At 38.3% G+C, this 26,170-nt stretch overlaps 1 protein-coding gene across 7 annotated transcripts in view; it reads right to left on the bottom strand.

Annotated features, from left to right (window-relative positions):
- STAU2 (staufen double-stranded RNA binding protein 2) overlaps positions 1-26,170 on the bottom strand; it is a 170,466-nt gene that overhangs the window by 130,470 nt on the left and 13,826 nt on the right. For 5 of the 7 annotated variants that reach the window (XM_054190269.1, XM_054190272.1, XM_054190273.1 and 2 more), the window contains 4 exons: positions 20,591-20,798; positions 19,356-19,486; positions 14,811-14,970; positions 12,094-12,229 (listed from right to left, as the gene is read on the bottom strand). In XM_054190269.1, the coding sequence (XP_054046244.1) occupies positions 12,094-12,229; positions 14,811-14,970; positions 19,356-19,486; positions 20,591-20,789 (626 nt within the window). In that variant the 5' untranslated portion in view covers positions 20,790-20,798. The remainder of the gene's footprint in view (positions 1-12,093; positions 12,230-14,810; positions 14,971-19,355; positions 19,487-20,590; positions 20,799-26,170) is intronic. The other 2 variants (XM_054190276.1, XM_054190274.1) reach the window with 1 other exon arrangement.

Below are 26,170 nucleotides of genomic sequence, written 5' to 3'. Positions count from 1 at the left end.
GCGTTTCAGTGAAACAAATCATCCAAATAAATCATGGTCCCAAAGTATCTGATACTGTGAGTGCAGCTATCCTTTCTGTGACAATAACCAATTTAAACTGGCACTCCTCTTTAAAAAGACAAACAGATCTTCACGATATCCCAGAAATTAGCATTTTGGAAGAGGTGTTAACTGTACTTTCTTTCACAGAACACAAGCAGCCACCAAAATCACTACTGTAGACAAGGCCTGAAGAGAAACCATAACACAGTGGTTGCTGGTGAGAATTTCTGCATTCAAACTCCATATATTCTATCGTAAAAGAATCTTGAAAACCTTTCTTGAGAAAATGTAATAATTCCTCAATACATGGCAGAACTTTCAGTTCAAAAGGGACAAAGGCCTTTGACTAGGAGAGAGTACAATTCCAGTCTGATATTAGTGAGTTACAATCTGTTAAAAATTAGCCACTAACCTCCTTTCTGCTTGCTTCCCTCAGGAAAATTATGACAGCCTCTCAAAGTGACATTTGAGCTATAATAGCAGTTCACCTGTGTCATTACCAAAAAAGCAAGCAGAGAACATATTTACTGGTAACCAATGTTCAGGTTCCGGACACAGCAGAGAAGTCATAACAAGAAGGGAGACCGACTCTTCTTGGTTCCATTGAACCATTATCTCACAGGTGTCGCAACTGAAATATCCACAACTCAGCAGAAGTACAGGAAAAAGATGAGGGTGAATAAAAAGCTAGGTCTGAAAATAAGAAACACACCCAAAACGTTCCTGCTCCTAGAAGAGCATTCTGAATTGGTTCTCATTTTTATACACACCAACAACACTAGTCTTCTGTCTGTATGCTAAAAGTAAAGCTGCCTTGAAACAATCAGGTGTAGAGAAAGGAATGGGGGACACCCAGCGAACTGCAAAGCCGGCAGACTGAAGAGATGCACAAGGTGCTGGGACAGGCTGTTGGCTCTGAAGATCTTTGAATCAGAAGGTTTATAGGAACTCTCCGAAGTAGAAAAGCAATGGTGACAGACAGACATTAGGCAACACAAGATAAGAAGGATCTGTATTTCACCTCTTTATGTTTTTCAGACTAAGTGAGACCAAGAAAAGTCACGGCTGAAACCTGGAGATGCAGATGTGGAGCCAGATGTACCTTCTCCAGAGCATAGAGAGATCTGAAGAAGCTGAAAACCCAGAGAAAGAAATCTACCAATCTACTTGTCCCATAGATGGAAGCTTCAGGAGAAATAGCCAAAATGCGGGGCAAAGACCACAAAAGAAAACGGTAGTCCCTCTTACTAGACAGAGTAAGAAAGCAAGTGGTTTGAGGAGCTCAATATATCCTGAAAGAAAATGAAGAAAAATATTTATTAAGAGAAGAATAAAGTAGTGCGACTCAGGAACTCTTCTGTAAATAGAGCCAAGAGTTCATTGACAACTGTTTGATGTTCACTGAAATTCATCTTATCAATGCTTATAAATACTTAAAGGGTGGGTGTCAGGAGGATGGGGCCAAGCTCTTTTCAGTGGTGCCCGGGGACAGGACAAGAGGTAATGGGCACAAACTTGAGCATAGGAAGTTCCACCTAAACATGAAGAGGAACTTCTTTACTTTGAGGGTGGCAGAGCACTGGCACAGGCTGCCCAGAGAGGTGGTGGAGTCTCCAACTCTGGGGACATTCAAAACCCACCTGGACGCGTTCCTGTGCAACCTGCTCTAAGTGACACCGCTCTGGCAGGGGGGATGGACTAGATGATCTCCAGAGGTCCCTTCCAATCCCTGCCATTCTGTGATTCTGTGACAAAACTACTTAATCTTGAGTGAAGATAGTTTAGAGGAATGCAATGGTGCAAAACATTACGTCTTACCTACCAAATTTTAGGCATGAAGAGTGATGAAGCGTCTAGATGCTCTGAAGCTAAGGCTAAAAATATTTTAATGATATCAGGTAAGTACATTGACTTAAAGCATGAAGAGACGCTGTACTGTGAATACTATCTGCAAAGCTTGCTCTATATTCTGTCAGCTTGATTTTTAATCTACAGCTGTCAATGTAATGTTGTAAATACACTTAAGATTATATATTTTATTGATCCCTGATAGGTTAAATGCACCATTAACGCAGTGGATGGTAGCAATGTGATGCATTTGTCAGAAGGATTACACGCATGCTGTGGAAGGACATGTCATCTAACACCATTTTGTGAGCAGTGCGAAACTTCACCATAACAGGATGAGGGGACCGCAGAAAAATTGCTTTTGAAAAGAATGTAATGGAGTCTGTAGATTCCACAGCAGGATCTGGGTTTTCTGATCCCAGATACTCTATGTATTTTTATGATTTAAAACACTGTAGAAATTAAACATTAGCTGTCAGAAATTTTATTGCAGGAATAAATATCCTCCGTCGTTTTAGGAATTTATATATGTTTTTTAAGCCAACCATACTAATCACTATTGTCTAAACTGATAGCTACTGGCAATGGCAAAGCTCATCACCTGCAAGCTCCCTTGCCACTGTTCTTTTGGGAAAACTATCTTAAGACAAACAGATGTTTCTGCTGTTTTAAACCAACAGGAAATGGACTGACTTTCTCCCTTTCCTTTCCTAGAAACAAATACTAGCAAAGAAAAATCCTCGCACAGCTGTACTCAACACTTTCCTTATAACAATATGTCTGTGTGGGAGGCAGGCAATGAGTGGGAACAAACAGGCCAGGGGAAGCGAAATGCAGCATGCAGAAGATGAACACAAAGAATTCATTTAAAAGTCTGTGAGTGGATTATTACACCATAATGTTGATACACCAGCAGGGTAATAACAGTGTGATGTACAAGACTTTGCTTTAAGATATGACCTGAATCCTATCTCCACTGGTAATGTACAAAACTGAATCAATTATCCGCTGGCAATCTCAATCCCTTCCAAGTGAATAGACGTTCAAATCATCAGAAAGCTTCATTACAATGAACAGAGTGCAGGTTTGGTGGCCGAGATGCAGCTGTATCTTTAGGAAATGTCTTTAAAATGTCTTCCGGTTAAGCCTGAGAAATGAAATAATATGATAAAATGCAGAATTCTTGCTGTCTTTGTGTCGATAAAACAAACACTTCAGTTTTCACAACTGGCACCTTTTACTCACACCTAAATCACTATGGGAGAAGAAAACAATGAGACAAAAGATTGCATCAAACCTGTTTTTAATTGTTTTATGCTGGAATTACAACATTTTAAAGTAATGAAAAGCTGCAGAATAGAAAAAGGCAACTTTTCAGAGTGCTTCTGCTGTGAAATTCTTGCAGCAAAACACAAATTCATGCTGCCATCTAATGGTTTCAATCAGCCATTTCCAGCTGAACAATTAAATTGCTAATCTGAACAATCACTTGCATTAGTCTTAGGACTATTCTTTCTATCCCTAAATTTTATCTCTCTGAAATCCCTGTCTGTTGTTTAGAATGAAATTACAGTGTATTTAAGGAGATATAACCTATTCTAACCAAACAGTTAATTTCTATGTCCAAGTAGTTTTTAATATTTCTTCCAAAAGTGTTTTTGTCCATTCATCCAAAAGGTTGGGAGGAGGGCAAGGAATGCAGAAAGTAGTCTTCGCAAAGTCAGCTAGTAAACATCTTTATCATCACACCTCTTAATAAAATTCAAATTTTAAGAACAAAACTTTGCGACACTGACAGGAAACGCACTCTTTTGGGTCTTTTTAGGGGAGGGATGTTGAGCCCTATGGTTGAAGTCTGAAGCTGACAACTGTAGCAAGGTAAAAAAACCCAGTGCCACCTCACACTGTTCCTGACCAAGGGCTTTATTCTGCTGTGACTAACTCAGCTTAACGGAACAGGCTTCAGAACCGAGGGTCCACTTCACCTGCAGAGCGAAAGCACTGGTGTCCACAGCCTAACAGGTTTTTGCAGCAAAATAATACTTTGTTCAATCAAAAGCATTTCATGCCTGCCTCCCCTTAGAACTGTTATTACCCAGATACGTCCCTAAAGAGTTTGTTCTTCTGATACTTTTCTCTGCCTCTCCTCTCTGGGGAGAGATTTTTATCTTTTTCCAGTCCTTCCCCTGTGATATTCAGATGACTCCCACTACAGCACTCATGAAGTTATTACATATCAACATTCTTAGCATTATTTCTCAGGGTAGGATTCAGCTCTAGATTCAGATGCCTAAATTTAGGTATTTGGTTAACGTGTAGAAACTAAGCTATTGCAGCGAAGCTCTGGAGAGATCCATACGAAATGCAGACATCCTAGTTTATGGCACGACAAACGGCATTCTAGACTAGTGAGTGCTCTGACTAAACCTTCCACTGGTTGTAATGGGAGACCGAGTTTCTAGTGCACAGGCAGAGACTATTTGAGAGGCATCTGAGCTTGGACCTGAATCCCGCCAGCACTGTAAAGAACAGCATCTAGCTGCCTAAACACAAGCACACAGTACCATTTGAGATGCAGTTGTGTACCTAAGGCATCCTCATGATGTGACACAGGACTGATCTGTGAAAAGCAGAAGTTTCCCACGAATAGCTGGAGTCCTGGTGGATTTTGTGAAATGGTATGATGACTGAACCCTGCTTTTAGGGATTCCTTCAACTGCCTAAACTTAGCTACACGGGGCTATTTGAAATGCTCTAGGGTATCTTGCCTGGACTTCAGCTGCCACTTTAGCAAAGGTCTCCTCTATGTCTTCTGCCAAATACACCAGTCCCATGCGGATGTCTCAAAGACCTTACAATGTCTCAAGTGGCACTAGAGGCCTCTGTTTAGGCAACTTAGTGTCCTCACATCTGCCACAGTACATATGTTTGGGGAAAAGAATCTGCTTTGTACACAGCTGTGCATAAAATCCTCCTCTGTTGCAGAAAGCCTCAACATAAAGCCTTCATAACTGGAATTCAGCAACAGATAACAGGCTAATCATGTGCCTAGAGTCATGAAAGAACTCCACGGAGTAATCTGAACTTTACCTTTTCCAGGCTACTGGCTGGTCTAATCAATACTAGATCAAAGTCTTTCAAATCCAACAGCCCTTTACATTATGCACTGGACTATTTGTGCCTCAAATGGATGAGGTCTCCACGCAGAGAGAGGTCTCCTACTAGAAGGTAAATAGGGTGCTCAGGCAGCACAGAAGGGCTTCTAAAGGCCAGGAGAATTTCAGACTTCATTCTCTTTCTGTAATTTAGATAACTGGGTTGTATAATTGTTGGTGTACTTCTGGAGATAGTCTCAACAGATTTTACATTGTCTCCTGCAGTGCAACCCATTCACTTCAAAATTTGGCTTCAACAGCTGTGCTTCTGGCTAGATTTTCCTCCCCCTCCCCCCCCAGGACTATGTAACTTTTGTGAAACAAATGAAGTTGGGTGTGGATTTAGATTGCATTGCTAAACACTCATGTCAAGTAACACTAGCCTCAAATCTGTTCCCTTTGATGCACATATTTAATCTTTAACTCAGCATTCATAGAAGACACAAACTTTTCATTTTACTACATTCTTTCACCATACAATCTTTTATTAATCTGATCTGTCAATTTTAGTAATTCATCCAATAACCACACAGTCTAGTCTCTTTTCAATCGTTAGATTGGACAGCACGTTAGCCCACTATGAAGCTAGCAGTCGCAGATGTAACTGGCCAAAGACCAGTCCTCAAACTTCCTTTCACTCTACCTCATTTTTAAAGTGCTGATTCGGTATTTAGGGCACTGATCCATGGAGCTGATATACATAATTTCAGGAGTAACTAAAACTAAGTCCCATGCAGCAATCTAGCATGCAGCAGGAGAGTTACCTACCCGACAGGCAGGAACTACGTGCCCAGGTAGGGTGATGCCCTGTGGTCTGTGGCCAGCCAGCTTGGCTGGCTCCAGAACAGACAAGAATATGCTGCCGCTTCTCTATTTCTCTGAGTTTGGTCTTGTAAAGAGTACCATAAAGAAGCATTCACTAACATCGAAGAAATATGTACTCAGAATGACACGGCTGTGAACAAAAAGGAAAGGAGGAATGGTCTGTGTACTCCCCCACACACACACTAAGGAGAAAGGTGATAATCTTCTCCTTAGTCTGTAGTATACTATATATATATATATATATATATACAGGAAGAAGCAACCATACACAAAATTAACATGAAGGCTCAGTGCAGGAGAAACCGTCAAAGTGCACAGAAGCTGTAGTTTATCCCAGGGACACAACCACTTTGCGTGACATGCTTATAGAACTATCACACCATCCAAATTCCTCAAAACCAAGGAAGAAACTGCTTTAATTACTTTATTTCCATTCTTTAGCTTGTCATTGTTTTCTATTTTCTTTGTTCCTATACTTCACAAGTGGTTTTAATTTTGAAAGCTTTTTATTTTTAATAAAGGTTTTTTAAGCTCTCTAGATTGTTGTGAGACACATTTTAAGGAATGTTATATAATAAACAAATAACTTCTGAATTCTCCCAAAAAATAAGGATTGAGTTTTGTGATCTCTTTAACACTACTTTCCGTACTAAAACATCAAAAGCTGCTGTTCAGTTTCTAGTGGTTTTATGTCTTGGCTGAAAACACTTAATTTAGGTAAGTCTGTAAGATATCATTTCTGCTTTGTCACTTACAGACATTCTATAACTGAAAATACTGCAGGACAACTAAGCCGCAGGAAAGACTCTTCAATTCTAATTGAAGAAAAAATAACTTATACTAAAACAAACCAGCATTCAATGGCAACAAGGCAAGCTGGATGACCCTGTAGTCTGAACTAATATCTTCTTTTATTGTTTAATTGTTCTAATTTGAACAGCCATGGTTTTAATTCTTTTTTACATGGTTTAAGCCAACTGCATACTCAGGGATGTGAGGGAGTACAGGTTCTGGCACTGGCTACAGATATGAGTAGTATGCACATGTTTCTTCCTCAACTCTGCCAATATTTCTCAAACCTGACCCACCATTTCAAGGCTTGGCCCCTTCTGAGCAGCGTGCCAGTTCTACTGAATCGTGCCAAATGCTGTGCTGACAAACGCACAACCTAAATCAGTTAGCAAACAGCCCCTGAAAGCATCAGCACTTCCTTCCCCAGAGTCAGTCTGTAAAGCTCTTAGATAAAAGAAGCCATACAAAATGCAATGTTCAACATTTTTAGCTTTTCTGTAATGTGTATTGTTTGAACTGAAAGGTCCTCATGTGCCTTTGTTGCAAAATTGCTCAAAGCTCCAAGTTGTGGAGCTTGAAATAGGTAGTATACAACCAGTAAATGTTGAGTGCCAAAACATTTTTTCCTTTATTATAATCTCTGTTAGTAATATAGAAACCTTTGTTAAATAAAAAGTTGTCTAACATGGCTGGATTCAGGGTTGACAGCTTTTTTAAAAGCTCTGCTTTATCAGAGGCCATCAAACCTCCTAGTACCAAACTTGGATGGATTTTACTTGAATAAAGAAAATCCAGAGAGGACTCCCAAGACACTGATGAGTGAGATGAAAACAGTTTGAAGTTCTTACCTATATTGTGAAATGTACTGCAGCATCCAGATACCCAACCTAAAAGAAACCTAAGCTGATAACTTCACATGATTCAGCTCAGCATCACACAGACTTTACCAGCTCGGGTCGAGATGCAGTATAATGGCAATGGCCCAACACTGTTCACAATCTAGCAAGTATTGCATTCACTTACTTAAGTGGAGAGTTAATACATCCACACCTCATACACTCTCAAGCTGGACTGTACTTTATCTACTTAACTACCCCTAAAAGGGGAGCAGACTTCCCTCGCACTTCCTAACTTTAGAGGAAGAGACTTACAAGGCTAACACCTCACCCTTGTGCTACACACTGCCTTAGATGCCTTATTCTCGGCCGTGCTAAGAGTTTTGCATTTGCAATTCTGTGGCCTGCCCTTACACTTGCAGCTCTGTAACCCTTCACCTAAGCCCCCTGGCCACTGTTTTCCAGAGTTTCCCTGTCTGTATTTTTCCCCTGACGTTCTCCCCATGCTGTTATTCTCAAGGCCTTTCACCTGCAAATACCAATACGTTGACAGTGTTGTATCTATACTGCACTGTCGTATCTATACTGCACTGTCATAGCCTTCTCTCCTCTGCCCTTTTCCTATCCCTTGACAGTAGCTTTTGGTATACATTACAGAGCCCAATAACACGCATGCACAAAGCTCTGATGCAGCACTACCATAAGCAGGAAGATGCAACAGGGACCTTGGGCAGGTCCTGATGAAATCCATAGAATTATGATGGGAAAGTGTTACAGGGAGCACTTGCTGCATGAGAAAGGACACCTAGAGAAAGATGCTCATCTGGGAGACCCCACCACTTCCCTTCCAAGCTGGCCACTGGGAAAACTTTCCCCTTTCTCATTTTTTTCTCTCACTTGTCCACTTTCCTTTTTTCCAAGAAAGTAACTTTCACTTTCAGTATCAATTTACGCCATCAGCTACAGACCTTGCAAATGGATCCTTGCATCTTGCAAGGAAAACTGTTTCAACATCCTCAGTGCAACACACTGCTCATATGAATACGCTCTACTGCATGTGTGAGAGTAGTTCTTCACATGCTTAAATCAACCTGAGCTGCCCTTAACTTCCAAACACACATTCCTGCCCCCTCTCTGGTGAGGGCAGAAGCGTCTGTGTGATTAGGTGAGGAGGTGTTTAAGGACAGTTGTAAGCCTAGGACTAACTTCTGCCTTCCTCTCCCCCCGCACCTAAAATTGATTCACTTCCAAGGAGCTCAACTCCCAGCTCTGGAGCCAGGGAACTCGCAGGGACACAAAGGCTGGGGACAAAGGAAGGAGGAGGAATCACTGCCACCTCAACATAAATCATCTTAGCCTGACACGGAAGCTAGCCCTCAACTTTGCATACAAATAGCAGCTCTTAGACCACATTTCCATGACTTACTGAAAGAGATCTTTTGTACCACTTGAAACACTACACTTAACAGGTCTAAAGATACGCCCTGGGATGAACTAAATACTTTATTTTTCTTCAAGTCACTCATCTTGCCAGAATCAAAGTTCCCCAACACAATCTCCTAATCTTAATCTGTATTTTAACCTATGTGAAAAGCATATTTATTTAAACAAGAGTAAAGGGAATTTAACCACAGTATAAAAGACAAAACCAGCTTCCAATTTACTTAGCCTATTTTGTGTCTGTTTTCATAACAGATAATAAATCTACAGTCAAAAACTGATGAAAATGAAAAATACTGATTACAGCATATTACCTAAATTATTTTTCAAATCTTATTTTTAAGCAGTCTATATAGTCTGCATTTAGTTGGGAGGTAATAAATTTAGAAGGTAATAAATGTAATGTATCATACTACTGGAACATAATACAGTACTAAAGCATGTGATTCATATTTGGGACTTTGCTTGCTATTATAACAGATCCAGAACCTGCCTCCAGACTTCACTCCGATGAGGGTGGGTGGGAGGTAGGCAGTGATCCTGACTGGCAGGGGAGCAGGATCCTGAGCATCGAGGAGTCAGTGACCCACACTGCAGCCAGATGGAGCTGCACGGTGGCTCACAGGATGGGGCTGTGCTGCACAAACCCCATGGCCGCAGGACAGACTCGCTTGCTGCGAGAGGGGCCCGCAGGCAGCTCCCCCTCGCTACCACCTGCACGCCATCTAACAGCGCAGCAAGTAGTTCTCATGTGAACACCGCTTCTGTTTTCACCAGAGTAATGACAGAGTTGTTTCCTTCTAAGAAAATCCTGTAAGAGCGAAAAGGATCTCTGCTGCAGCTGAGGCCTGCATGGCACGCTGCGTGTGGGTCACGGTCCTGTTTGATGCTACACCTTGCAGAGTCTAAGTGCATTCCTTACTGGGATCACAATGGACCAGCACCTCCCAACGCAAAACAAGGCAATGAACAATTATTCCCAACACAGGAATAGTCCCAAAACAGTATTATACGGCATCATTCTTCTGTTTCCTCTTTACTCTGGTGAGTGAGCTGTACGCACAGAGGGTATGTGTTTATGCAGATAGGCAGGTGGATCTAGTTACTTACTACTTAGTTTTAGTTATTTATCAATTTACTAGCCACAGTAGTATTAGTCACCCTGCGTGGGCAATTGCACTCAAGTAAGCGCAGTGAAACAAACAAGCAGAGATTCTGGCCTTCTGTCCAACCCCGCCTGTTTGTTCCGTGATCAGAAAAATCAAATGCTCCCAGTGAAATAAAGCACATGTGACATTTTACCTGAACATGGGAACACAGTTCCCATGAAAGATGGTTTCGAAAAAGAAGCAAACTTATAGATTGCACTAGACATACTAATCATTTTATATGAAAAGAAAAAAAAAATCTTGAAAGTTAGCAACTGGTAAGTGTTCCAGGGTTCTGCTCCCACAAATGTGTTTCAGTAACTTAGTTCAGATTCCAGAATTCCCCATTTTACATTTTTTACTAGCTTGCATTTTTTCCAGCCTAGCATTTTTATCTGTTAGTCAAACTAATCTCATTATAAAAGCAATTCAAATAAATGTAGGATTTCTAAATATTAAACAAAACTCATTTCAGGCACCATAGTTAGCTTTTTAAACCATGACATATGTAAGAGGGGACTCAGGTCAGCAGTGACTAGAAATACAACACAAGTAATACAATAATCAGGCACTATTCTGTAGAATAACAAAAGGGTCGTCTTCTAGGTTATTTTTGTTTGTTTGTATTTTAAAGTTCTAGGTATTGTTGCTATTAAAAAAAAATCAGAATGAAATCTTAAAACTCTAAAGTTATCATGATTTAAAAATCTGTGAAAAAGTAAAATAAGATTAAGTCAACTGAAATATTTTCCACAGACAATTATGAAATGTTGCATTTTCATTTCAAACTCCTTAATTTTTAAACATTCCTGTAAATTCAATTTCTAATAAAAGGGTAATTTTGAACCAAAACACTTCTTCAGATTTCATGACCTTTTTCTTTTTGGTAGTTATGAGATGCATAAAAATTAACAGGAAATCCATTAAGCAAATCTTATAAGGCAGGCAACATTTTTCACTTATAAAACATGCTATTAGAAATTCCTCAGCTGTTTTATTTTTTTCTTATTTTACAGATTACACTTGGTATCACTTTTGTAGCTCCAAAAGACCTAATCTAATATAGCTTCCCGGCGGAAAAATAAGGAAAAATGAGAAGAAAACCTATCTCAGAGAAGTAAGTTCTTGGGATTCAAATTAATACATATATTACCTTACATTTCTCTCACATTGTTGCATTTGGTACAAATTACATTTAATTCAGGATGAGCTAGAACAGTTTTTCCTATCTGTACTAAAGTTGTACAAGTACCAAAGATGAAGGTGTCTCAACAATTTATAACATATTGAAGAATAAAATATTTGGATGGTCAGTTAAGAAAATATCTCCACCTACTTAAATTTTAAAATTTTTTAATCTTTAAGAATTAGATAGTTTAGAAACAAAATTTTGAATACTGTCTTCTCCACAATTACTCCAACTTACTACAGTAAAGACAGCACTGATGAAGGGTCTGAATATAAGTTTCTAAATTTATAGGATTATTATTATTAAACTGAAAGGACTTTTCCTAACCAAACACTTGAGGATTAAGGCACTGAAAGAGTTGACCAGGCAGAATGGCTAAAAATATGGAAACCTGAGAATGGTTTCAAGCCAATTTTCAAAATGCAGCCCTCCTAGTTTTCTATCCAATTTCTAAGAAAAGAGTGGGTTTTAATGATACAGATTCCAATCACAGGACACAACAGCAAAGAAAAGCAAAACCTCTTTCTGAAGTTAATGCTCTGCCTCCTCACTGCCATGGCTGTAGACTGTAACTCCAGTACGCACATTAAAAATTAGAAACAGTTGGTTTACATGTCTTTATTCCTTGCGACATGCTTAGGGCACCTGTATTCTTTTAGAAGGAGATTATGCCTGTTTCTAAATAAGGCTGCAGAGACTCTCCTGAGTAAAAATCTTACTTTTATTTTACTCTGACATAACCTAGGAAGTTCATAAAGACTTAGAATACATTGATAAGCACAGGATAAAACACATCAAATAATAGAAGAAGTACAGACCTCTGATTGTACATGCCCCGGAAATTGTAATTTGCTCTATAATTGGGAATTGGCTTTGGATCTAATGGCCTGTAGATGGCAGGCTCTCCTCTTTTCATAGCCAGACCATTCAGCTCCACTGTTGGAGTTATACTGCCTGCAAAAACCAAAGAATACGTGTAAGGCACTTAAACCACAAATACTGCAAAACACACAAGCAGGACTGAGATGACCAGCAAAAAGTGCGCCGTATGATTTTTTTTTTCTCTTAAATTAAAAAAGAAACTACTACAATAATGTTTCCGTTTCTCTAAAAGGCAGGAATATAGATGCCAACTTAATCACAAGCAATGAAAAAGAATGTTTAAACATTTATCTCAGTACATTCTCTATGCAGTTTCAGTAGATTAATCTTCACATATGAATGAGAAAGTCAGTGCTGTGATCAAGCTGGTTATTCATGTTTCCAAAGTGCTTGTAATACCTTATGACACTTTTTGAAACCATGAAGATAAAAGAATACTGTCTCTTCCCGCTGAATACCATTAAATAAAACAACAAATAGAGCAATGAGGCATTGAGACAAGCAAGCAGTAAGAGGCATTACTGCAGTCATTTGGTAATCTTACAACAAGTTAGACAAAATGTTTTATTTGCAGGACTTGAAAAGTTAAGACTGTGACTGGAAACTAATGATCTAACAGGAATGATCTAACAAATTGAAAATACTACTGGAAATCAGTGTCACTACAGCCATCTACTGGTGACAGGATACAAAAATAGAAAGCAGCCAGCACTTGTTCACTTGCATGGTCTCAAAAATGACAAATAAAAAGCTACATTGTAACTTCATTATTTATTTATTTTTTAATTAAATAAAACATTCAGCTACAGTATTACCCACTTGCGCTGTTGTAAGGAAACCCTAAATGAGCTAACTGTACATTCCAATAAAAAGGAGTTAATATTTTCTCAAAATATTTTCATAAGAGGTACAAATGAATCTAGTCTTAAAACAGCTATGATGACTTTGCCAGTCTGCCATTGAGGCTTTATATGCCAAATGATAAAAATTTTTATGCAATACGTATTCAAAAACTTTTGAAATTATGTCCAAAAACATAAAATATTTTTATGCAATTCTGTTTTGGTCTGAGAAAACCCGTAACAATTTATTGTTGTTTAGAAAACTATTTGATCACCTGATGACCGCTCCCCACCTGGGAAGGGGAATTGGGGAAAATAAGGAAACATGAGGGTTGAAATATAAATGTATTTAATAGAATAAGACTAAATAATTAACAACAATACTGTAGAACCAGTATCGATCCCGATACCAATATAAAATATACAAGGATTATACTCAGCCGATTCTACCAGCAGGTAGCTGTGCATCCCAGCAGTGGACAGCAAGTGTTGGACACTGCTAGTGCAATGGCTTCAGGAGGAGGGGAAGGGCTCAGGAGTCTGGCACCAGGGCAAGAAGTTCTCTGGAGCACCACCATCAAGGGAGAGAGAAACTACGAAGCAAACTTTCTAATTTATACAGAATGTGACGTTCATGGTATGAAACAATCCTGTTGTTCAGCCTGAGTCAAGCGCCCAGGCCTCGCTCCTCCTCATCCCTGCACTTGGCAAGGCTCGAAAACATCAAGACCTTGAATCCCACACAGCCTAGCTGGCTAGGAAGTAAATATTTTCACAAATTCAGACACTATAGTCTTCCAAAAGTGGAGTTCTCCCAAGCATTAGAAGAGAACTTAGTCCTGTGTCACTCAACTCAGGACAAATACATATTCAGAAATAAACAACTGTTTTCTAAACGGCCAAAGTCACAGTGACTATGAAGGACACAGGGCAAAACCCGTGTCCTGCACCTGGAGAAGCAATATATTCATCTCCAAAGGAGCAAGAGAATACTATCGCAACGCTCTCAAACAATGCTTAATGGCTAATACTCGGGCTAATACTCACAAGCTCTAAAAAAACTTACTCCTGCTTTTTTTCCAATATAGCGAAGATTAACTGCAAAATCATTCCATTTTAAGAACTTGACTGAAGCAGGCTTTTTTTAAAAAGGCAGGGGTGGGGTGGGCGCAGAGAGACATAAAAGGGGAAAAAGGAGGGAAAACAGGAGTGTAAAAAAGATAAAAAAAAAAGACAAGATGACATTTTATTCAAACAACACAGATCACTACGCGTGTGGCTGAGATGTGTACCTCAGAAGGTGTTATGAAAGCACAGGTTGCTATGAAGAAAAACTCATAATGCAGGAAATTACCCATCGAAGCTCTCATGCCAAATCCTGACCTTTTATTTACACCACAGATGCATTTTCACAGGATTGGATCAGATAAAATTTCCAACTTCATTGGAAAATTAGCTAAAATAACTCTTTGGGGAAAAAAGTTTTACTATGGTAATAATGGTCAGTTCAATCTGGTTTTGTTCTGTCTGTCTGTCTACTGTTGATCACATACAATCACTTTGCATACACCTAAGCCTTATCTAAATAATATATTCACTTACAGTTCAACCATTTTAGGTATGCACATTAAAAATTCTCCTGTGCAAACTGCCTAGAAGGTCTTCATTATACTATCGTACCTATAAAACAGCTATGTTGATTCGCATCCTCCAACTTAACTTATATCTTGTTAAATTTATTTATTTATTGATATAATATTCCAACACTTCAACAAGATCATAGATTTAACACACAGAGGAAAATGTCATACCTGGATTATTGTTAACATTATTTTTGGGTGGTCTAGGCGTTGGTTTGGGAAGGGTAGTTTCACTCAACGCTTTGCTAGCAGCAGCATGTTGGGCCTTTTTAATACTGCTTCCTTCAGCTTCCCAGGTCTGTTCTCCGAGAGTCAGCTGCACTGTGAACATCTTCAAAGACAAAGAACAGGTAAACGCTGGCAAGATCATCACTGTGGATTAGACCAATCTGTATAAAAACTTCCAGGACTGACGGGAAACTGTGCTCTCTTTTCATTATATTCAACTCCCAGATAACTCAACTGATTCGTACAGAGGTCAGTGAGTCCTTATCAGTGGGCAACATCTGGCCTTTCAAACAAAAAGCAAAATTGTGTCATGTTAATGTCAACTATCAAAGAACAGAATAATATTTAAAACAAGTAATAACAACTGCAAACTGATCTTCTGCTCTTGGAAGACTACACACAGGTCAGTTAAGACCACATTCTTCACACAATTGAATGCACCTAGTCACCTGTAGAAAACAGGTAAAGAATGCTTCTAAAAAAAAAAATAATTTTGTAATAATTCTGAATGGATATAAATGGATATAAATGACTGCACACTCTTCAAGGCAGCAGAGAATTTGGCCCAAACAAAAGAATTTCTCACACATCCTGATTTCTGATAATAATGTGTATTTTTAGGGCAGAGTCACAACTCAAATACATTCAAAAATATAAAGTAAGAAAGAAAAGAAGCATTATCTTTTTGAAGGAAACTGCAGTTCTACAATGTGGACTCTATAGTGAAGACAGGAACTATAAAAATTCAGAGTTCAGAAATGGACTACTGATAAAAATCATATATATTTCAAAATCTGCAATAAAGGATTATTTCAAGCAGTATCTATGCTGTGCAAGTTGTGAAGATAAAATTCAATGCATTTTTAAGACATTAGATAGATTCTGTCTTCTGTGTCATAAGTACATGTTCCGTTCAAATTTGAGCATCTAAGAAAATGAGGAGAAAGGGTAAGAACTCAACATCTTTTCCATATCAATTCCATACATGTAAGGCAGAATCTAATAGTCAGACACACATAGTAAACTAAGATATACCTACCTCAGAAAACAGACTAACTTACTTGAGGCAACATAAAGAAATCCACATATTAGTGTGAGCAGTATATAAAGTAAAATTTTCATTTTGATAGTTATTTGCTGCATAGTTTTTAAAAGCATCTAAACTTGCTAGATTCAGGACCAGGTATCTAGAGACAGGCACGATAGGCAACCTTTAAATTTGCCTTTACATGTATTTTCATTTAGTATATACTTGCAAACAAGCATTTGAACACAAGCATGTATGTGCCTCCCAACTCAGCCCTATACACATGCACACAGTGCATATGAACTGAATGCTATAAATACATATTTGTGTCTAATTACAGGCTTGAGTTTTGGCTTACTGTAATTTTCAGAAGCTCAGTGCAAGTCCCCGTATCACGGTTCCTATCGCCATGTTGTTTTTTCCACAGCAGTCATGACAATTTCCTCATAGACAAGGGGGAAGGGAGAAATGGTCTCTGAATTTTGCACTCTGTCTTATCCCCACCTGACAGCTAAACTGGGTATTAAGAGTTAAATACCCATAATTATATGAATTATCTATAAACATACATCCTTATTATTAGGAGAACTGAAATTAGACTTCTGGATCTAGAGTTCATATGTTTTATATTTTGCAAGAGAGTATCAAGTGCAGTATTCTTATAGGAGGAGAATAATCTTGAATTTCCATAAATATATAATGAATAATCACTACTTAACTACCTGTAACTCTCCTCTTAGTGTTTAGAGCAATAAACAGGAATTCAAGATAATAAAAGGCTTGCTCAGTATATTTCTATAGCTGGAGCTCTAACCTTCTCACTTAGCACATCTGATAAAAAAAGTCCTGCAAAAAAACACACACAGGAGTACGTGGAAATTTAATGAAAGGAATACTACTGCCTAAAATCAAAACCTGGAGCAGCCAATGAAGTACTCAAGTTCTGCAAGATTGGAGCTGACAGTTCTGCCACAGACTGAGAGGCATTTCTCACCGATTTTCTGAGGAAGTTTGTATTCCTTACGCCCAACCTAATCTACCTGATGGCTAGAGGAAATGCAAAGGCCACCGCGCTTTGTGCTTGTCTTCACCCTGCTGCATTCATAAGGTCAGTCTCTCTTAGCTCTAGCAATTCTTTCCTCCTCACTTTTTCTGCATGTAGAACTTTCTCTCCTCCTTCCCAGCCTTTTGAAGTGCTACCTACAACCCTTACCCCTTTCCCTCTTCTCTGTACCACCATCCACTTTTTTTTGCCACTGTTTCTTTTAAGTTTGTCTCCTGAGATGCCACTGACATAGAAGCACAGGTGAAATGATCAATCTGACTAACGTACTCAAAAATATCATTTATGCTAACAAAGACTTTCTGATTTTTCTTATGATGACGAATCCACCTGGAGGGCAGACTCCTAGAAACCCAAACTCCACTGTCAGGAAACACCACTTCTTTCCCAGCTCCACTGTTTCTAGTTTCCCATTTCAGCCCAATTGTCAAAACTTACTTTCCAGAGACAACTCGAATAAAGGATATAAAAATTTACGAGCATTTGTGCTCACGACACTGACAGCTGTCTTGTAGAGCTTTTCTCTGAAAACCATGAAAACCACTAGTGGACAGGAAAAGAGTATGTGTAGGAGGAAAGCAACGCGAGACGCTCCTTAAATGGCAAATAGCAGCAGCATTACACCCTTCAGGTCACGCTTCCTAGGACAAACACAGCTCTGTTTCACATATTCTGTCAGGTATATCATCACATTACTAGCAAGACATTATACTAAACTGCTAACAGTGCCATAATAATTTCTATGTCTCAGCTTTTCACAGGTCAAAGGTACACAAGTCTGCATAATCTTATTAATGTCAGCCTTATTCTTCATCCCCTTCTCTCCTTTGTTTTTCTCATTTGCTGCACAGGTCAAATTGAGACAATATTCTTCTGAGTCTACAGAGCACATATCTTTTTTTCACCACTATGAGTGTAATTAAAAATAATAAGAGGTAAATTGAAAAATTGAAAAATTAAGAAATCCATTGAAAAACTGGCTTTCAAAAGTGCAGCTAATGCAGGCTCAAGTCATTTCAATTATATTAGTTCCTTTAAAAGCAATAACGAATATATGTGAACTATTTCTTATCCTGCTAAAATTTAAAGTATTGTATGAATGTAATGTAATTCAAATCTCTCTACTGCTGAGGAATATGAACAGCCAAACCCACACCTTTTTGAAGCATGTATTATTTCACAATAGTGGAAAAAAGCTAAGAAAATAAATAAGCAATACAACATGACAAGTTACAGAAAACACAACAGATTTAACCTGCCGCAACCTAAAACCAACCAGTGTATCCTGTGCTGCCAAAAGCCACCAGGAAGGGGAAGAGCACTTCTAATTCCATACAAAATGAGGGATCCTAAAAGCACCTGCTGACATCATTTCCACCAGCATAAAGGATGCACAAACACCAGCCAAACCAGAAGGTCAGTGATTTGTATCAACTCTGCACTTGCTGACAACATAATGTGCAAACAGAGAAACAAGGGGCAACGGCAGAGAGACGGTCCACAACTAGCTGAAACTGCTACTAATCTGCAGTGTGACCACTGTCTTACACAGTTTTGCAACTCTAGAAATACTGAGTACAAAATAGCTATTAATTACGCCACTGTCTCTCTCAGAGTTTTTTTTTCCCCCCAGATTGCTCCTAACTAGGGAAGAAATTCAAAATTACATCTCATGAGAATATCCCTCTGTGTTCCACATCATCTGAAAGCATCCTAATTTGTACTTATAAAATGAAGTTGGATATCCAAACTGATAGGAGAACTGACCAGAATTAACTGTCAGTTCACTAGAAACTTTAATGCTATAAGCACGTTAGGAGTCTTAATATCGCTGTAAATCTTAAAGTTGCACAGAATTTAAAGGAAAGAATAATAATAAAGTTTGTGCCCTATAATGCAAGATCCAAAGATACGGTATCAATGCAATCAACTTTATGGACACAGAATCGTACCAATAAGCACTTTAAAAAATGACACAAACTAGCTTTGTTGTCATCTGCACTACCGTGAAACAAATGCAGAGGTAGTCATCAGAGGCATGTTGACTGGGGGGAAGGATTCATGCAGCTTAAAAAGCAAACGCTCCATAATGATTAAGAAAGGGTGGTGATACCCTGGGAAGACCTTCACAAGGTCTCTATAGAGACCAACAAATATAAACTCAAAGGTGGAAGTCAAAGTAAGGTACAAAATGGTCTACAGGGCTTCAACAGAAATACAGACATACTTTCTGAAAGCGTAAAAAAAAAAAAAAAAAAAAAAAAAGAAAGCAAAATAAAGAGTAAGAAACCCCTTACACTAGAAATGTGGCTGTGTTTGACAAGCGCACTCGTCCAGACCATGACATTATCTGTTCAGCATTTAAGGTATGGCTCATCACCTGGAACTGTGACCTTACCTTGGCATGAGCAGGCCCTCTTTCATTCAGAAGCTTATACTGGGGTTGAATTCTATTGAAACGGGCTAACTCATTTACCAGACACATTGGAGTTTTCTCTTTGGGGTTTGCCATGTTATCTTGGAGAGGAGCTGTAAATAAAGAGTCTGTAAAGTTTTTGTGGAGAAATGTATTCTTCACAACTTCGCAAAGCTTTGCAAAAGCAGCAGCATGCTTAGAAGAGAAAATACTTTGGCTAAAAAATAATTTTTGCACATATGCTAAATACAATGTTTAAATACCATTTACATATTAATCATATTAGAATATGCATTTTACAGTAGACATTTTGATAACATGCAATTTTTAAAAAATACAACTATTTCTTTCCAAAATATCTCTATAAAAGATGACAGTGTAGAAGGACACATACATATGCTACATTTTCTACATCACCAAAGTTTACTGTCAGGAGTATAGTGGTTCCAGGAACTGACTACTCTTTCAGAATGGTTTCTCGACACTTTGAAGGAGAAGTGGATAGCGTAAGAGTTGCAAGAAAAATATAGCAGATGAAACCTGGAGGTCCCCACTTGCTCATGCCTGCCTCTTCCCAGTGTTTTAGACTTTTCTCACAATAATTAAGTCATTCTCAAAGCACTCCCAAAGAACACCTTGTCTCCCCCTTTAAGGATTTTGTTCTGCTTTTCTCAGACTACTTACTTCATCTATACTGCCTTACTATTTTTTAAGTTTCTGCTATTTCTTTTTCAACCTATTTGTATCTAGCCCTAACACACGCTGTCATTTCTTGCTTAATTTTTTAGGATGACATTTCTGTATTTTACACCCAGTTCAGCATAGAAACTACAGCATTTATTAGGCCACAAAGGAAACACCGAATACTGCCAAGCAGTCTGAAGACGTTCTGTTCTAGGGAAGAGAAATACACTTGGAGACCTTCCTGCACCACTAGAACTTCTCTATAAAAGATACGCTCAGAATTTGACAAAATAGACATGCTCTTTTCTGAGCTTTTATATCATTGATAAACACTTCACTGTAAGTCTTAGCTCAGTTAAATAAACTTATTAAACAGTCTATTTAGCCAAAATATTTTTCTATGAAATTTTTTAATTTATTTTAATCCTCTTTAAGGCTGAACATTTTTCTTTTTCTTTTTTTTTTTTTTTAATTAGCAAGTCATCAAAAAGATTCATATGAACGCCGAAGAAAATATACCTGGACCAACTTACCTGGTGAGTTGCTGGAAGGCGCAGGATCCACAAGGCCGGCAGTAGGACTGCTACAGCTGGCAGCAGATTCTGAAATGGATCCATTCATTGCGGATGGCAGACCCAGTGTATTTGCAGTTGTAACTGGTAGGGGTAGCACCATAGGGGACATAGTAGGTCCGGACAGGTTTGTTGTAGTCTGCATCTTAACTTGTGCCATTGCCTATCACTGCAATAAACAAATTATTATGAGGGCGGCACTCTGCATTTTCAATGTCAAATGACAGCAGTGATATTAACAACAGCTCTTTTTTGCTCCTGGATCTGGGTCACAAAACTATCCACAAAAGACATGCTTCTGCACACGTTACTACACGGAGAGACACAACTCAAAGACAAAAAACACCACTGGAGCAGAACCCACACGCCCTGACTCCAGGTTCTGTTGCTCAACTCCCGGGTGACCCTGCCCGAAACACAGCAGGAAGAATGATTATTCCAAAATAAAAGTCCACATAATTACTCTGTGGATGAGATTAGCACCTGCCAATTTCTCCAAGAGAGGACAGCTTTGCAACAAACTGCCATAGCAATCTTTTGCCATAGTTTTTCCAGTAAAGTACACACAAAACACCAAGTAAGGCCACAAGATAAAATCATCATTTTTTTCTGCCTGTTACCAAAGTAGAAAAAAGAAAAAATAAGAAAACAACCAACCAACCAACTAAACTACCAAAGAAGCAAGTTCTGAAAAATCACTGCGTATCCAGTCAACAGGTGGAGCGCTTCAAGCCTTGTAAAAATTACTAGCACACGTACCAGGATTTCCTAAACTAGCCTTTATTCCAGCACCTAAAGCATTTACCTGGATTATGCCAAGTACTAATTATCTCTCTCCATCTGCCCAGATGAGCTTCTTTATTACCAATACCAGTTCTCTGGCTAAGTCTACACTCGTAAACAAACCAGGATCAGGGCACAGCTCCTTCATGCTACTCACCAAGAGTACACTCCTTCGCAAAATTTTGGCTACTGACAAAAAACTCTTGCAAAAACCACACGGGAGCAGTTCAGAGGCCAGCAGACACCTCAGGCCATCCACTCAAATAAGGGAGGAGGCAGACATTCTCATTCCTCTGGGCAAAAGTCTTGGGCTTCTCCTTTTGGCATGAGAAGCAAACAGGATGATGTATTTTATTCAGTATCATGGATAGACTGTATTTTTTAGGGTTCATACACATGATATGATCCGTACAGAGTGGATAGAGAGACAAACCCCATAGCTGCCAACAAACAGCCTGGGGACGTGGGACCTCTCCCAGCAGCAGCTCTGGTCCCTCTGGCTAAGGCAGAGGAGGACAGGAGCCCAGCACTCCTCCGTCATGGGAAGCACCCTTACCACTAAGCTCTTTGCCACTTCTGCTAGGTAATTCTCTCTTCCTAAGCAAAAATCCCATCCAACACCTGAAAAACTTTCTAACTAAGGTCTTATCGAAACAAGTACAACTACATAAAAAAATTCTGATTACATCAGTATTTTTGCCTCCCCCCTAATCTGTTAAAAAAATATCCAAGTATCTCTACTCAAAGATTAAGATTCCAAATCACTCGACACACCACTGAGTGCAACTACTTTAACACAGTTACACTAGTATAATGAAAACAATAAATCCTATTACTGTGAGACTGCTTTCGAGAAGAGGTTCAGTCTGGAATGTCATTTTTATTACTGAGGAAAGACAGACAACTGATTTAAATCCCTGGAAAGGCAAAAATAAAAAAAATAAAAAAATAAAGCTGAGATGTAATCATTTGCCCTTTTCATAAATATCGTAAGTAAAATGCTAGCAGGGACAGATTTTAAAAATACATATGCAGTTAGATGAGATACATTCAAATACTTCATGTGTTCAAAAATACAGACTAAATTCAGACTGCAAAAATCCTACTGTCATTTAACAGTAAATGTCATACAATACAGCAATACTGTTAGAATTATCTAACTTAAAGACTAAGAATGTGTATAACTACAGAATTCTTTGGTATACTGTGTTTTTAATTCTGATTTTAAATATACCAATATAAATCAGAATGCGTTCAAAAACTTTCTTAATTGTAAACATCAAAGTTAATGATGGCAGAATCAGGACGCATTTATTACACATCTTTAAAATGAAACCAACATACTATGAAATATCATCACAATAATTAAAGTTTAAGAAACTCCTTAGAGTATTAACAGCATTTTGTCTTAGAACCATGAGTACAAGAAAGCCATCACTCATATAGTACTGTATGAGATACTACTGAACACCTATTCTCAGCCCCTGGAAGTTGTGAATAATCCTTTCATCTTCCAGTATTTTGAAAGTTCATTCTTCTTTTCAAAAAAGCAGAAATTACTAATAAGCAAAAAAAAATCGTGTTTTATGAAGTATATTTACAGTGCTATAGTATTGCTGGGATATTTTGTAGGATTGATCCTTTTCTATTAAGGATAAAAAAAATCAGTTTGATAATGGTATCGAGGAACTGTAAAAATGAACAAAATAAAATTTAGGAGAAAAAAGATATTCCTTATCCTACAATAAAGTATGTTGGAAATTAAACTGTGAAATTTGAATCAAATCATAACATATTAGGTGTTGGCGTTTGCTTGTTTTATTAATTGTCTTATATATCTAAAGCTGAAGAACTCCTACAAGAAACTGTAACTATTTTGTAAATTAATCTGCATAAACAAAGATGCCCAGGAGGTATATATAATTGCAAGGACTAACTCTTAAGTACATCAGATATGCAGATAATTGATTTGTAATCCGTTCTAAAAGTCCACTAATAGAGAGATAACAGAGACAATAGTTGATGTGGTGCTGTCATGTTATTTTCACATTACCAAGGAAATAATCTTTCGTGTCATCACAAGAAGAGGACAAAATTTATATACTACATCTTTTCTTTACATACTTTACATACATACCAGTTTCGTACTATTCTAGAAATGGTGACACAAAAACATTTTGTGGCCTTCCAGCCAGGAGCACAAACCTGTTTGCTACTACACAACCAAACGCAGGACTTGGGGGAGAGAAATTTCACTAAGATGGTCAGAGATTAAATGGAGTTATATAATCAAAATAATTTTAAATCTCCTACGTGGGTATTTTTGAAAAATCTGGCATACACAAAAGGGATAGTTTACTTAGGATATCATGAATACGATTAGAAAAGCCCATACACCTCATTTCAGGTGGCTAACCTAATGCACATCTAGGAAACGGCTACACCGAAGTGTCTCCAGGGGAGTTTCCCTCGATGCCAGGCAGTGCTTACAGACGCCTGCATCTCTCTGAGAAAGCCGGACTGCGCAGCTGTGGCTGCTGCCAGCTCTGTGTCTTTATCGAGCTGCCAGCTGCCACGCTGAGACTTCACAGCAATGATATTTCTTGCGGTCTTAATCACATACATGTCTACCCAGCTGAAGCCTGCAAGTCGCAGTGCTGCCATTTTTGTAACGTTATATTCCAGGGCTTATGGTGCCTTCTGAAATGCTGCCATGTTTTTCCTCTCTTACTCTAACCTGCACAGCTGCATTAGAAATGCTATAGCAGACATTTAAAGGGATGTAAATATACTATAACTGCATTTTACTTCATTTCCACTTTTGAAAGCACTTTGTACATAGCCAATTACACATATTTCATTAAACAGTTGGTATTACCTTTCTTGCTAAACTATGTATAAACTGTGAATTTTCCTCTCACACTAAAAATAACCAAAACAAAACAAACTCACATGAAAATAACAAAACAAAAACACCTCACATTTTAAAGTGAAAATATTGTTGTCAAAAAGTCCATTTTTCTTGTAAGTTAGGAAACACAACATTAATTTAGTTATATTTAGAGATGCAGAATATTTTTAACAACTGTGAATACACTGATGCCATGCTAAAAAGCCCCACACAACATAAAGAATTACTTATTCTGATTATTATCATTTCTTGTACTTTTCTGGAACATGAATCACTTTTTAGCCTTAAATCTTATGACATAATATATGAATTAAATACTCAGGCAAAATGATTCTTAGAATATGTCACACTAATTGAATAAATAAAGACAGATAAAGAAGATAAGACAGCACAGAAGGTGCAAAACACGAACAATGAGTTTTCAAGTTAAAAGCACTGTCACAATGCGGAAAAATACTTGACTTGAAACACAAGCTGTTGTATGAAAAACTAACAGTCAGAGCAACTAATGACCTGAACAGCCTTCAGAACTGAAGACTGGACTTGATCTGTGCAGAAAGTGAAAATGCATGTATGCCGTAGGGTGCTACCACCACACTTTCACACTGCTTCGTCATAGAACCCAATGTACCCAATCTAATCTCCGTACAAGTATGTAATACAGGGCACGCGCTAAGTTTCTGTGAAGTGCTTTACAAAGGTAGCAACTGAGGGCCAGCCACTGCCGAGTAAGAAAAATTACTTGACACATCTTGCATCTCATATACCCAATACTTCTGCTTATATGTTCTAAACGGTAGCTATTTTTCACAGCACTGTCACATTAATGATCCTCGGTCCTTTTCTGCAGAACTGCTACCCAGCAAGTTCTAGCCTGGGCTCTGCTTGTGAATCTGACTGTTCTACAGCTGATCAGCTCACAAGATCACACTGAATTCTACTTCTAGTTCTAAAATGTTTCAGTCTCCTCTAAGCCTGCTTTATAGCATCTACAAATGTAATAAGTGTACTGTTTCATCCACATCATTAATGAAAACATTGAAAGGTACAGGAATAGCATGACAATAGACTGGGGGCAGTGCCTAAGCAGGCAGCATCTCAAGGGTTTTTTTCCAGACCAACCCCTGCTTTGGTTAGCAGCTTGTTAATGCAATTCTTCTGTAAAAGTCTTAAGTCACGGAACCCTAATAGAGTTAACAGCCTCCTAACTAAGGAGGGTTTGGTTTTAGTTTTATGTAAAATGTATTTCTTGTGTGTCACTTCTCACATTTACGGTAAATATTTATACATATATATACATTAATATAAATAATATTACAGAGGTCCTAAGCTTTATGTAATTTCTTTTTACTGTGTTATATCCAGCAGCTTATTTGAGGATGACAGAAAACACACAGCTCTGTACTACCTTCAGAGCAGTTGTTAATTTAATCTTTTCTGTTCTATAAAAATCAAATAATGAGATAGCCACACAGTAGCAGTTTAGCAAAGAGCATGACTTAAAGCAACAGTCAGCAGATGGTTATCTAGAATTACTAACAAAATTTATCTTGTTTATACATTTTACATAGGCAAAACTGACAAATTACACATGAAATCGTACAGGGTATACATACATGTAAAAAAAAATATTACTGCTGGTCCCCACTGTTTGCCCTCCCCATTTGCTCCTCCATCAATTTGTTGCTTTTTGCCTTACTAGGGGTGGTTTGCCAACAGCCAAATTGATCTAAGAACTTGTTGCCATAGCAGGGGACAATCCCGCATCCTCTCTCCCCTACAGCAAAAATCATAATACTTTTCTGTCTATTTACCTCACTGAACCAGCTCATGCATGGGTGAGGAGG

The sequence above is a fragment of the Rissa tridactyla genome, chromosome 2 (genome assembly GCF_028500815.1).
Source record: "Rissa tridactyla isolate bRisTri1 chromosome 2, bRisTri1.patW.cur.20221130, whole genome shotgun sequence".
NCBI lineage: Eukaryota > Metazoa > Chordata > Aves > Charadriiformes > Laridae > Rissa > Rissa tridactyla.
Note: the sequence above shows the minus strand (reverse complement) of the source record. Positions and strands in the feature narration are given on the sequence as shown.